At 29.7% G+C, this 14,637-nt stretch overlaps 1 protein-coding gene and 1 pseudogene across 1 annotated transcript; both read right to left on the reverse strand.

Annotated features, from left to right (window-relative positions):
• LOC107868692 overlaps positions 1-336 on the reverse strand; it is a 22,577-nt pseudogene extending 22,241 nt beyond the window's left edge.
• Positions 337-12,285: 11,949 nt separating this feature from the next.
• LOC107869521 (7-deoxyloganetin glucosyltransferase) lies at positions 12,286-14,299 on the reverse strand. The gene is made up of 2 exons (XM_016716051.2): positions 13,503-14,299; positions 12,286-13,392 (listed from the first exon to the last, which is right to left on the reverse strand). The coding sequence occupies exons 1-2, from the start codon at positions 14,014-14,016 to the stop codon at positions 12,461-12,463; spliced, it is 1,446 nt and encodes a 481-aa protein (XP_016571537.1). The 5' UTR covers positions 14,017-14,299; the 3' UTR covers positions 12,286-12,460.
• Positions 14,300-14,637: the final 338 nt, after the last annotated feature.

Genomic DNA, 14,637 nt, shown 5'->3' on the forward strand with positions numbered 1-14,637 from the left:
AAAAAAAAAAAAAAAAATTCGACCACTAGTGGTCGGTTTTTTCCGATCACACTTTGTGATCGATTTTCTGTGTCGGTTTTTGCCTTTTTTCTAGTAATGAGTCTTGGTAATGGATTCACACAGAGAAGGAATATCTTGAGTTGCATCGACATCACTTGGTGGGAGGCCATCAGGAATGGTCTCAAATCGAAAAGATGGCAAGCACAAAAGCGATGTGAAAGCCTTTATGAGGATTTTAGCTAACTTTAACATTGGGTTAATGTGACCTTGGGCAGGACATGGTATGCAAACTGCATGAGGCTTGTCAAGTTCATGAGTACCTCTGATGGAACCCATATTGCTAAAGAAAAAAAAAAAAACCTTATGGGTTGTCTCAAAGAGTAATAAATTGGAAAAGTTTGGCCTGATTTTGGCTGATTGAAGAAGTGAGATGATACTTATAGATTTGAAAGTTCAAGATTAAAATATCAAGCAAGAAAGTTGGAAATGGGAGAATAGACAAAGTTGAGTTACAGTACAACACATGGATAATAGAGTTGTTTTTTTTCCCTCTGTGGCTCCGGTTTCGTTAGCTTCATTTGATATTTTATTTGTCATTATTACAGAAAATGTAGATTCTCAAATGGAAAAAAAAAAAAAGCAAAAGAGACTTATGGTAATCGTTGCCCTATTAAACGTGGACCTTATGTAGCTAGGTTTTTTACGACTCCTATCAACTCGTAACTTCTGACGGAATTATTTTCAGATTTTGATAGTTTCTCCAAAACTTTTAATGAAAGGTTGAGAGATCTCAACCATCGCTACCACTCAAGTCCACAATCTATGTTGAGTGCACAAAACTACTTTTGTTCTCTCGGCTTGCTGGCTTGAACTTGCTGCATTTATTTAAATGGACTATTTATTGGTTGGTGCTTAAATAGTTAAAATGCAGATCTCGGAACAAGCAAAGTCCAAAGTTCCTAGTTTAAACGGTAACTTTGGCATATAACTTTAGTCTTATTCCAATATCTTTTCTCATTAGTGATTATTCTAATAAGCTAATACTTCCTCCATTTTATTTTAGTTATTCTTATAATATAGGAAAGATTTATCTTTTGTTTGTTCATTTTAGTAAAAGCAAGATAAATTTATCATTTTTTTTTAATATTATCCTTATTAATTAATAATTAAATAAGATACTCGAAATTAAAATTTTCAAGATATAATTAATAATAAATTACACAAATCCTCAAAAATCTCATATCTTTTAAAAAATTATAAAAAATTACAGAAATTAAAAATTATTCTTGATACCGATCTAACAAAGGCAACTTCACCAATATCGCTAGAATTCGTCTTTCAAAATCATCTCTCCAAAAATTTCGATTACTCTTTTCCATCATAATCTCATTTTGCACGACATTTGAGCATTCCTCCCCTCCCCCTCCCCCCACCTTTCCTCTTTCGGTTTCAACTGAAAGTAGAATTGAATTAGAGAAAAGCATTTTCATTTGGAATCTACTTTATAATTTTTCGGTTCTTGCAATTGCTTTGAATAGAAGAAAGTTTTCTTGGCTGTAACGAAAATGGAAAAACCTTATTCTTGTTGAGTTATTGACCCTTATGATCATTTTCCTGTTTTTTCTTCATATAATTTTAGTATCATCTAAATGTATCGTAGACTATTTAATTTAATTTGGCATTTGGTAGAAATATAATTTAATATTCTTCTAGAATATTTTCGATATAGATAAATTCTTTAAGTGATGATATATTTATACTATTTTATAATAGATGTTATGATTTGTTAATATTTTAAGCGGAGATAGTAATTTTAAAAATATTAAAATATTATTATTATACAAGTTTAGAGTACGTCCGTTGCACGTGTACATCTATGATGAATAATAAATTCATGAATTCAGAGCAGTTTACTCCAACTGCATGAGAAAAAAAAACTTGTCGAGGTATTTGATTGTAAAATTTAGTTTAAGTAAAATAAAAATAGTTAGGAATTGTGAACTCCAATGGCTAATTACAACCATGTCTCTTCCTCAAATAGAAAAAACACGAGAGTAAAGTTATTACATATATTTCATTATGATAAAAATGCAACGTATTTCAACTTATACAAAAAAAAAAAAAGTAAAAAACAAGAATGGAAGGATATAACTAAAGCAATATCGGAGTATAGTTTATTTTTAACTTGAGATAGATAAATAAATAATAGAACTAATTTATGAAAGAAATTAAATTAATTACTTGTAGGACAATATGTGTTGTTGTGAAACACAATAAGGCACAAGTTGTTGCTTTGTGTAAGCAGTAAGAGCTAGTTCAAATTATGGGTTGTGCTCCATATATTTTAGGATTCTTAATTTTTTTTATATAAATATTTTACAAATCATATATTTTAGGACTCATATATTTCATAAAATGTACTCCTTTTTTATGGTATAAAATAAAGACAATTTGATCCTTGTAAAAATTTAAACCAAAAGAAAAACACACACATAATTACTCCATAAGTTTTTTTTTTTTTAGAAAAAAGACGAAAAAAGAATAACTTCATATATTCGTATAATATCTTTTGGTTTACTACTATGATTGCATTCTCAGTGTTCATACTTTTCAAGACATTATCTAAATGCAGTCCTACTTTTCACACATGACTAACATACCTTGTGTTTACCATTTGATCACTGATACCCGACATACGAAACATTGAAAGAAAAACTCCAATACATAAAATAATATATCAAGTAAAAAAAAAAATTAGCCAGTGTGAATTACTCTTCACTCAGTACCTATTGTGAGCATGCTTGTAAGGACACACAACTAGTATGCTAATGTAGTCAGCTTGATCTTTGAAAAGTTTGGTAAGCTTGGCTCTGGAGATCTCTAAGGTGAAGGGTACCAACCTTGTCGTCCAGGTGTCTTGTCAAGACGTACGTCTCATACTTGTCGTTGCTAGTCAAAAGTTTTGATTGCAATAGCTAAATAGAAATCTGAATGATTAAGATTAAGACCTTCATCGAATACAAATAAATGAGATCCTATGTAATTAGGTTTTCACTTACATATAAATCTTGGATTCCCCTTTGCGTAATACTTTCATCCCAACTATCAAGAAAATATTTATTGAACAAAGTGATGGGCTAAAAAATATTAGAAACACCAGTTCTGTTCACTTAAACCTGAGTCTGTCGTTGTCTTGTTGAGGTGAGCTCTGCAAGACAGTTTGTTAAGCTTACAAACCGTAAAGTTACTTCTCTATAAATAATTAATTAGCAGATTAACATAATTACATAAAAAGAGCTATGTACTGTTCTTATAATAAAGGTTCTACCAAATTTTAATCTAAGCGGAAAAAAAAAAAGAGAAATCTGAATGACTAAGATTAAGATCTTCATCAAATACTAATAACTAAGATCCTATGTAATTTGGTTTTCACTCACATATAAATCTTGGATTCCCCTCCATGTAATACTTGTTAGGGTTTTTGTTCTGATTTTCTTACCAAATTTAAGTTTTATTTTTCTCAGAGGGAAAATAAAAGTAATACCATAATTACTTTGAGTTTTTCTGAAAGGAAAATATAAAACTTTTTCATATTTAGCTAACCTCTTTCTTGGAGGAAAGGTTTTGGGACTTTATAAATAGACGACCTTTCTTCTTATACCATAAAATAATAGCATCCACAATGTTGTCTTTAAAGTCTTTGTTTAGGGAGAGATTTCTCTCAATAGGTTTTAGGTTTTTCAATTTTATTTTTAATATGTAGGCCGTTTGGCCAAACTATATCAATAATATTTTTTTTTAGTTTGTTTTATGTGTCTTTTGAATTGTCACCACAATGATTTGCAACTAATAGCTTCCGCATGATGTCTTCTCGATTTCGAACCCAACAATACTTCCATCCCAATTACCAAGAAAATATCTATTGAACAATGTGAATGGGCTAAAAACCAATAGAAACACCAGTTTTGTTCACTTAAACCTGAACATGTCGTTGTCTTGTTGAATTGAGCTCTGCAAGATAGTCTGTTAAGCTTAGAAACCGTAAAGTTACTTCTTTATATACAATTAATATGCAGATGAACATAATTACATAAAAAGATTTTTGTATTATTCTTATAATAAAAGGTTCTGCAAAATTTTAATCTAAACAAAAAGAAAGAGAGAAAGAGATAAACCTTAAATTTTTCAGGCTATTTCATTCACCAACAACAAGCTTGTTTCATTCAATTTTTGTATCAGAAATCTTCTTTTGAAAAAGAAAACACAGTTAATCCATTCGAAATTGTTGATTATGAATAATTCATATATAATTTGTAAAGCTATCAACTAAGAGAAAACACACATTGAAATAGTTAGGCCAAATACAAAAACAAAACATGTTTTTTTGGGAAAGTCAACCGATTTTTTTGTTTTTGAAAAAAAAAGTCAGGCACACACAAAAGATTACCATAAATTTAAGAATTTGGTTATAAGTAGAAAACCCTCTAAATTTAATTTTTTATATATTCATTATAGTCAGTATTTAATAAATTAAAGAAAAAAATAAAAAAAAATGTTTTATTTATTGCACAGAGTTTTAATGAAGGACAAAAAATTACAAAACTAATCCTTAACAGAAACAAAACCTTTACTTTTTTTGGAAAAGTACAGTATGGTAACCAAATACAAAATCAAAACCTTTTTTTTTTTTTTGGAAAAAGTATAGTATGGTAACCAAATACAAAAACAAAAACTTGTTATTTGGAAAAGTCAATCCTTGGTTTTTATTTTTGGAAAAAAAAGTCACGCACACACCAAAATATTATCATAAGTTTAAGAATTCAGCTATAAGTAGAAAACCTTTTTAATTTAATTTGTTTTATATATTTATTATAGTCAATATTTAATATTATAAACTAAAGAAAAAATATGAAAAGACTATTTTTCTATTGCAAAGAGTTTTAATGAAGGGCAAAAAATTCAAATAACTTTTCTAAGGGTCTTCACACTTTTAATATATTATACATTATAGATATAGATATAGATATAGATTATAAATTATAGATATAGATAGATAATAGAGGTTTTGTTAGAAATATTTTTCTATTAATTATGGTACTTTTAAAATATTATAATTATTTTATCACGAATTTATATAATACATAATTACCACCACACGTGGGTGAAGAAGGTTGGCACCAACTTGTTGCTTATTAGCAGCCATACATGTTATTAAAGTTTTATCTTCTTTTACACACATATATTTCTATTTCTATTATATAGAACAGGTGGTTTCGTCCCCTCATATAATTACCAAAAAAAATCTACCTACTTTCACTTAATTACATACCATGCCCCAATATATAATGATTTCATTATTTCATCATAATGGTATAAATATTTAATATATTCTGTTCATTTATATTAATTAACTATAACTACAGATTGGAAGTAAAAAAATTATTTATTTAATTGGCTATCATGTTCAAAACTAATTTGTTATCACAAATCATAATAATTAATAACTTAAAATATTTTAAAGAGATATAGAAATTTTATTGACTCTCATTATTTTAGCAATGCCACATAAATTGAGACAAAAGAAAAAGTACTGCAAATCATAATAATTAACAACTTAAAATATTTTTAAAAATATAAAAAAAATTTAGTTGACTCTCAAAATTGTATCGAAGCCACATAAATTGGAATACAAAGAATAAATATATTATTCGATAATTACGTAAAAATTATTATAAATCACAATAATTAACAACTTAAAATATTTTTTTTAAAATAGATAAAAGTTCTATTCTACTCTCAAAATTTTATCAGTGCAACATAAATCATGAGGAAATAAAAAATTATCTTAATTAATTGCAACTAAATACTTAAAGTAAATCAATTTTATTATTTTAATTGACTTTTATATAGAAAATTAAACTTTTCATTTATTTATTTTAGTAAATTTAAATTTTAAAATTATTTTTTTTCTTATATAGAAATACTAATATTTAAACTTAACTTTAAATTTTTAAAGTACAAAATTAATAAATTTTTAATGAATATTTTTTTAGAATTTGTGTTGGGTCAATATGTATCAAGTTAAAAAGAAATAAATAAAAATATATAGTAAAATTTTATTATTGTGAAAGATAAATATAATGCACTATCCAATAATGTTTAATAATATCAGATTTTTCATATGCAAAATATAGCATCCCGTATTTAATTAATATACTACTCTGGTGATTTATCGATGATAACTATTGGATATGATAAAATTTTATTAATTTTTATAGTAATAACATAATCAATCGCTCTTAATTAATTATTATGATTCATCTAGGTATTAAGAAAATAAATAATATTTAATAAAAAATAAAATAGACATAAAATGTGAAATTAACTCTTGATGTTTTAAATTAAATTGCCGCCTTTCAAACAATGATTTTACTATATCACCCCTTATTATAAGTCATTTATGTATTAGAAAATTCAGAATAATAAAATGATATGTCAACATAAAATATTTGATTAACTATCAAAATTATATTAGTGCTACATAAATTGGGATGAGACAGAAGAAGATATAAAGCAACATATATTATTTAAAAATGAAATAAAAAGTGTTGTAAATAATAATAATTAACAAAAAAATTTAAAAAGTTGATTGATTTTTGCTTCAGCTGCTTCAATCATGATTTTAACGTATCACCCATAATTAATTATTATAAGTCACTTATGTATTTAAAAATTAATATTATTGAATCCATGATTTTACTATATCACCTATAATTAATTATTATAAGTTATTTATGTATTAAAAAATAAATAATATTTAATTAAAAATATAAAATAAATATTTTTGACTTGACTAATTAAGTTGCTTCAATCATGATTTTATTATATCACTCCTAATTAATTCTTATAAGTCATTTATATGTTAAAAATTAATTATATTTAACAAAAAAATTAAAATAGACGTTTATGACATATCTGGTTCAACTGCTTCAACCATAGTTTTACTAAATATCACCCTTAATTAATTATTATAAGTCATTTAAGTATTAAAAAATTAATAAAATTTAATAAAAATAAAATAGATATAAAAATGATAAATCAACTCTTGATGTTTCAAATTAACTTGACGTCTTATATGATGTCCACTAAAATTTTTCACAAGTATTTTTTTATAGTAATTTCGCTATTTCACTTCTAATTAGTTGTTGTAAGTCATTTAAGACATTTATGCTTCACTGCTTCAGTCGTGATTTTACTATATCACCCCTAATTAATTATTATGGTCATTTAAGCATTGTGCGACATAAGTTGAAATAGAAAAAATATTATAAATCACAATGATCAAAAATTTAAATTATTTAAAAAATATAATTGGCTATCATCGACACAAAACTCTGGACAAAGAGAGTATCATATATTATTCAAAAATATTATCGTAGAAGAAAAGTATTATTAATCACAATAATTAAAAATTTAAATTATTTTTAAAATATAATTGACTATCAATGCCACAAAAATTTAGACAAGAAAAGTAACGTATGTTAATTTGAAAATTACATAAAAATATTATAAATTACAATAGTTAACAACTTAAATTATCTAAATACATATTAAAATAACATATGTTGAACCCATTCTAGATTCCGGATGAATTCTAGAAAACATATGCAATCATTTTATTAAAAAAATTATTTAAAAATATCAAGATTGAAAAGACAAATAAATATCTTAATGTTGGGCCCGTGCTGACACAGGTCATGGGCCATGCACCTCTAGGATAGATATACTTGGTAGTGGTGTCATTCATAAAACAAAATTCTTTGTAACAAAAAGGCAATCTAAGTGTTAGTGATCTTAACATTTACTATACGTTTATATATATACTTTGTAGCAAGGGTTTTGAGTGAAATATTTTGGCACCATTTGAACATTAAATTAAAATTGAAAGAATATTCACAAAAATACCTGAAGTTTGAGCGGATTAAGTTTGAGCGGATTACCAGTTACACATACTGAACTTTGCGGGGGTCTTATTACCCCCCCCCCCCCAGACTTTTTTTTCGTATTTTAATGGCATATATCTTCCACTTGGACCATTGCGTGCAAGTCACGCGCATTAAGCCCATGAAAGTGTTAAAAAAATGCTATAAACCTTTTTTTTGCCAAACAACCCTTCAATTTTCTAATTTATAAAAGTTTTATATTATTTATTGTTTCATTCTTTTTCTTCTCTCTTCTCTCTTCTCGCTTCTTTCTTCTTTATTTCTTTTCTTCAACAATGGTTGCTCCATTTGTTGAATTGAAATTGAATTCTTGAAGATTCCATTTCAGTTTCCATTCTTGAAGATTAATGAAAGATTCCATTCAATTGAAATTGAATTCCATTTCAGTTTCTTCATTCCATTCAAATCTGGAATTCTTGAAGATTCCATTCTTGAAATTGAAATTGAAATTTTCAGTTTTCAGTATGAACAAATTTGAATAATTCTTGAAGAAAGTTTTTAATTTGAATTTAAAATTTGAGTTGGAATGGACTTGGAATTTGAAACTCAGTGGAAGATTCCATTGAGTTGGCGTAATTGAAACTTGGAATGGTTGCTCCATTGTTGAATTGAAATTGAATAATGTAGTACACTTCCGTTGAAGACTCCATTGTTGAAGTCAATTATTTAGGAGTAGTAATTGACTTTTACAATTGAAAACTTTTCTTCAATTATTGAAGTCAATTTTCGATTGAAATTATTATGGAAACAAATTTGTGGAACTGGAAACAAATTTGAAGTTGTGGAACTAATTTGAAACTAGAAACAAATATTCTTGAAGTTGTGGAACATTCTTGAACTGATAAGAATGGACATTGACTCAATAGAATCATTTGGAATTTGATTTGTAGGATGAATTTGAGTTGTGGAATCTTTAATACGATTGTAATGGTGAAAAAAATGTTGAAAACTGATAAAATGGAGAAGAAACAGCGTGTGTACTACACTTCCTACCGTAAAAACTGGGTACAACATTTTTTGGGAGAATTAATTCCACTTTAAAAAGTCCGAGAGGAGGGGGGGGAGGGGGGGGAGGAATTAATTCCACTTTAAAAAGTATAGGTGGGTAATAGAACCCCCGCAAAGTTCAATATGCTCAACTGATAATTCGGTCAAACTTCAGGTATTTTTGTGAGTATTCTCCCATTAAAATTTAATTATTCAAAGCTCGGGTTCTACTAGCGTTATTTTGGAGGCTTCGCGGAAATATATTATAGCTTTGGCGTCCAGGTAGACTAGGTTTACCCTACCTTTAGATTGAGCTTATTTACTAAAATTGTAAACTATTATACTAGAGTTGGATAAGTGTTTGTAGATACATATCATTTGATTTATATAAACCTTATTTATTCGGATTAGGACCCCATTCTAGCAAATATTGGAATATTATCTTTTAATATAATATAACATCTATTATTTTAGGACATGAAACTAAAATGCAAAAATTTTGAATTTATCCCTTTTTAATTAAAATTGGCAAATGATTATTTAGACGTTGGCATTGTTATTATATGGTATGAATTTTAATATTACCGTAGCGTATAGTTACTATGAGTTCCAGTTCGAGCCCGCCATTTGATTATTAATGTTACTATGAGTTTCGGTTCGAGTCCGGCATCTGATTATGGTTGTGATTTCTCTGAGTTTCGATTCGGGTCCGGCATCTGATTATGAGTTCTATATTTATAGCCTATCGTTATTACCCACTATGTTCGGTTCGAATCTGACACATGTCCTCTTGTTATTATCCATTACTACCGGTTAGAGTCCGGTATCTGACCTCTCATTATTATCCATTGGTGCCGGTTCAAGTCCGGTTCATATCCAGATGACTATCATGATTTATTGAGATAGGCGCAGTTATAAATTACTTTTGGTTATTTTCATCACTTGTGTGTCCTACCGGCTTATGGGGGTACGGTTGGGTTAATTGTCTTCTTTAGTGTGCCTAGCGGGCTTATGGGGCCCCAGTTAGGTTATGTTGAGTTCCTAGCGGGCTTATGGGGGCCTAGCTAGGTTATGTTTGATTTGTCTGTCATTACTGTATTATTTATTTTCTATACCGCTTACATTTATTCCTTTTATCTTATTGTCGTAGCTTGGCAGTTGTTTACCCTTTCTGTCCATTTACTATTGGCTTGGATTACATCTACGCATTGTAGTTATACCTTTTCTGTATTGAGCTCAGTCGATCGATGATGCCTACTGAGTACCTGTTGCTTTGGTGCTCATACTACACTTCTGCATCTTTTTTCTGATGCAGATCCAAGTACTAGTAGTCGACGTTGACATGGTTCCTACCTTTCAGTACTGGTTTGGAGCAGGGTGAGCTTACTGTCATCCGAGGTTGATCCTCATCTATCTACTCCAGTTAGTCTTTTGCAACCGAGACTGTCTGTAATGTTGTGTACATCTTAGATTTTTGTCTAGTACTCTGGGTGTCTGTTAGTAGTGGCTCTAGTACTGACCTTATCAGGTCTTGGGAGGGATTCATTTGTATAGTTGGTCATATCTCCTTCTCTCGTTTTGATATATTATGCATGCTCCCTTCTTAGATTTCACTTACTATTGTTGATGTGATCATGATATGTGATCTTTTATTTGGTCTCTGCATGTTAGCCCGTTACCTATCATTCCGGACTATGGCTTGACTTGCCTACTGGTAGGTTAAAGTAGGCATCATGACGACTTGACAAATCAGGCCGTGACACAGAGTGACACACAAAAAATAGTCAGATAAAGTCATTTGAATATAGTTCACAATTTTTTTCTTTCCTGCTATGGAATTTTGAAAAATTGATTCTTGATTCTTCGTCGACACCTTTTTTTTTATTTGATATATAATTTCATGATGGAACGGAGGAAAGTGAAGGACTTGTTAGTGTATTTAGCTGATTTTCAATAGAGATTGATAGAGTTAAGGGGCATGGTGTTAATGGAGATTTTGTAAAATGGAAGTGTGAAGAGGAGAAGAAGACCAATTCATTAAACTAGATTCATGATATATACAAATGTATCATTGTGCATATGTATCATTGTAAAAGAAATGTATTTATTTGTTCATGATACATATGAATGTACTTGCATGTCAATGTATCATAATCTACTAATTTTTTTTATGTATCTAGCAAGCTAGTACGTGTTTATTATACATATGAATATCTATGTGCATAGTTGTATTGTTCTTGATATCAAAGTCCATCAACTTTTATAAATCAAAACCATTTGATCAAAACGGATAAATGTATCAACCACAAGTACCAAGTATACATGCATTAGAAATATGTATCAGATAAACGTATTTGATACATATCAAGAACTTGTGTTTCTTTCCCATAACTTAAGGATGATACATATGTTTAAAGTCTAATATATGAGATATATGTATCAAATAAAATCGGTGCTACATATGTATCAATATATGCATCACAGATTCTCTTTCATGATTCATTCCCTAAATTATAAATTGCAAATGATAATCTGATGAAAGTTTTAAATTTGAATGTTTCTTTTATTTAGAGATTTTCTCTCATGGTTTACTCCCCTAAATAAATGCAATTATGTTACTTTTTATTTAACTAATTGATTAGTTTAAAATGTATCACAGACGATATGTACCAAGGATTAAAATAAGTATCACAAAACGAGATTTTTGAGATTTTATGTAATTGAATAAAGTTGTGGTAAAAAATGTTGGTAGCTTCTTAATTTATGAAATTTGAGTTAGTCGCCCTATAGACTATAACTAATAAAATTAATGGTAATTTCTTAGTTCAAGTAAAATAAAATTAAGAAATTTTTTTTTATTGATTTAAATCTTTGCGTCTTATGAGAAAAAATCTACAAAAAGACTTGTGATCGATTAATATTAATGGGAAATAAAACAGAGGAATTAATCTTTGTGAGTTTGCATATCCTTTAAAAGCAATAATTAAAGTGTGTCTTACCACAATAGCTATATTAACTAATGTTTAGTATTAGATTTTCGAAAATCTATAGTATGTTAGGCAAGTAAAGAAAACGGAAGGACTACCCTTTAAGTAATAGGAGGGGAGTAATACATTCTCGTTTCGTTAATACTAGGCAGCTGATTTATTCTATGGATACCATCTCCAACTACTCTTGATATTTTCATCAGAAAGAGATATAAAAGTCTTTGAGGATGTTCCTATCTGTGAAAGCTACCTCTAGTGTTTAATAATTCAAAACTAGAACAAGTGGGAAAATTTGCTATGGACCAAAAGATTTCGAACGTAGCAAGAGATATCTTTCATTATTAATAAATCATATTACAGAACTAGGTTACAACATACCCCCCACCCACCCCCACACACACACGAAAAAAAAAAAGGGAAATAAGAATTAAAGGATCTGACAAGAACTCAAAATAGGAAATTGAAATATGAAGACTTAACCACTTAATGTTTAAGGAGAATTTCGTAAATTAGTTTGTCTATATTCACATAAGATGATCCTGTTGATTTTTGAGCAGCTTCTTCAGCCAATTTCTTCCATTCCAATGCCTTTTTCTTCATCTCTTTGCCTTTCTCGCCAACCATCAACTCTCTCACAAGACTTTCAACTTCGTTCCTTTTCACATTATTGTCAATTTCCATGCCAATTCCCCATTGGTTGCCTTTGAACCAACAATTAGTCTGTTGTTCGGCGAAAAATGGCCAGCAGATCATTGGGACCCCACTGCCAATACTTTCAAGAGTCGAATTCCATCCACTGTGAGTCAAGAATCCTCCAATAGCAGGGTGGCTAAGGACTTGTTCTTGTGGGCACCAACTTGTCAACATCCCTCTTTCTTTAGTTTTTTCCACGAATTCGGATGGAAGAATTGCTTGTTTTCCTGATACAATATCAGGCCTTATGATCCACAAAAATTCCATCTGACAATTGCAAAGTCCCCAGGCGAATTCAATAAGTTGGTTCGGAGTCATGACAGTAATACTTCCAAAATTAACATAAACAACAGAATTTGGTTTCTTGGAATCAAGCCATTCTAGACACTTTGGATCTTCTTTCCAAAGATTGGACCCCAAGCATTCCAAATTCTTGTCCTCAATGTGTTTAACAAGAAAATGTAGGGGACCAATTGTGTAGATCGGAGGAAGAAGGCCCTGAAGTGATTCAAGAACTTCCTTCTCTAATGGATCAAATGTATTGATCACAATAGCAGAAACAAATTTGCTTCTATCTGTTTCTTGAATAAGGAAGTTAAACATAATATCATCTGAATTTGTACTTCTCAAGAAACTTGGTAAATCCCTCAAACGTATACCTTTCATTCCCTGTATCCAATCCAAAGTCGTCTCCAAATACCCATTTGTCATGTCACTTGCATCTGCAGTTTCCCACAGAACATAATAGAATCAAAGTTACAACACACATATATTAAAATGCAATTAGATAATGGGCTACTATAAAACAGGACAAAGTAAACAATGTCTCCACCTTTAAGTGGAAAGTATCCTTTTTCATAAAGGTTACGATAGTGCATGTAACATAATAAACCACAAGCACTTGGGGTCCAAAAGAAAACTTCAGGGATGCCCAAATCTTGAGCCGCAGCTAAAGTGAAACTCATACAACCATCGGAAACAATGCACGACACAGGTGGCATGTAAGAAGTGTCATTGAGCTTCGCGAGCAATTCCTTGAAAGGACCTAAACAAGTCTTAGTGGTGGATTCACATAGAGAAGGAATATCTTGAGTTGCATCAGCATCACATGGTGGGAGGCCATCAGGAATGGTCTCGAAACGAAAAGATGGCAATCCTTTGAGGGAATCAGGGCCTCGAGACTTAAGAAGACGCCTATGATTATATTCATTGTTGACAAAAGTGATGTGAAAGCCTTTGCTATTGAGGATTTTGGCGAACTTTAACATTGGGTTAACGTGGCCTTGGGCAGGGTATGGTATGCAAACTGCATGAGGCTTGTCAAGTTCATGACTACTGAAACCCATATTTTTCGGAGAAGAATAGCTTATGGTTGTTATCAAAGAGTAATAAATTGGAAAAGTTTGGCCTGATTTTGGCTAATGAAGAATGTATATGTACTTATAAGAAAATAGTGAGATGATACTTGTAAGATCTGAAAGTTCAAGATTAAAAAATTAATCAAGAAAGTTGGAAATGGGAGGATAGTCAAAAGTTTAATTACAGTACAACCCATGGACCATAGAGTTGTTTTTTAATTTTGATCGGTGGCTCCAGTTTCATCAACTTTGATTTGATATTTTATTTGTCATTATTCCAGCAAATGGAGATTCTCAATGGAAAAAATGGGAGTTATGGTAATCGTTGTCCTACGAAACGTGTACCTTATGTAGCTTAGGTCTATGTCGACTCTTATCAACACCGAACATCTAATGATTTTTTTTTTTTTCAAATTTTGATCTTTTCTCCAAAACCTTTAATTAAAGATGAAGAGATATCAACCATCGATATCACCTCAAATCCACAATTTATATTGAGCACACAAAACTACTTTTTTCTCATGGCTGGCTGGCTGGCTTGAACTTGCTGCATTTTTTTTAAAAGGATTATTTATTAGCTGGTGCTTAAATAGTTAAAATGAATGCAGA

Source organism: Capsicum annuum, chromosome 4, assembly GCF_002878395.1.
Source record: "Capsicum annuum cultivar UCD-10X-F1 chromosome 4, UCD10Xv1.1, whole genome shotgun sequence".
In the NCBI taxonomy this organism is placed as follows: Eukaryota; Viridiplantae; Streptophyta; class Magnoliopsida; order Solanales; family Solanaceae; genus Capsicum; species Capsicum annuum.

What these genes read in the sequence shown, in the direction of transcription:
- LOC107869521 (XM_016716051.2), bottom strand. Translation starts at nt 14,016, where the DNA reads ATGGGTTTCAGTAGTCATGAACTTGACAAGCCTCATGCAGTTTGCATA. An exon ending in AGGATACTTTCCACTTAAAG is followed by an intron (nt 13,393 to 13,502) that starts GTGGAGACATTG and finishes GGGAAACTGCAG; the next exon opens with ATGCAAGTGACATGACAAAT.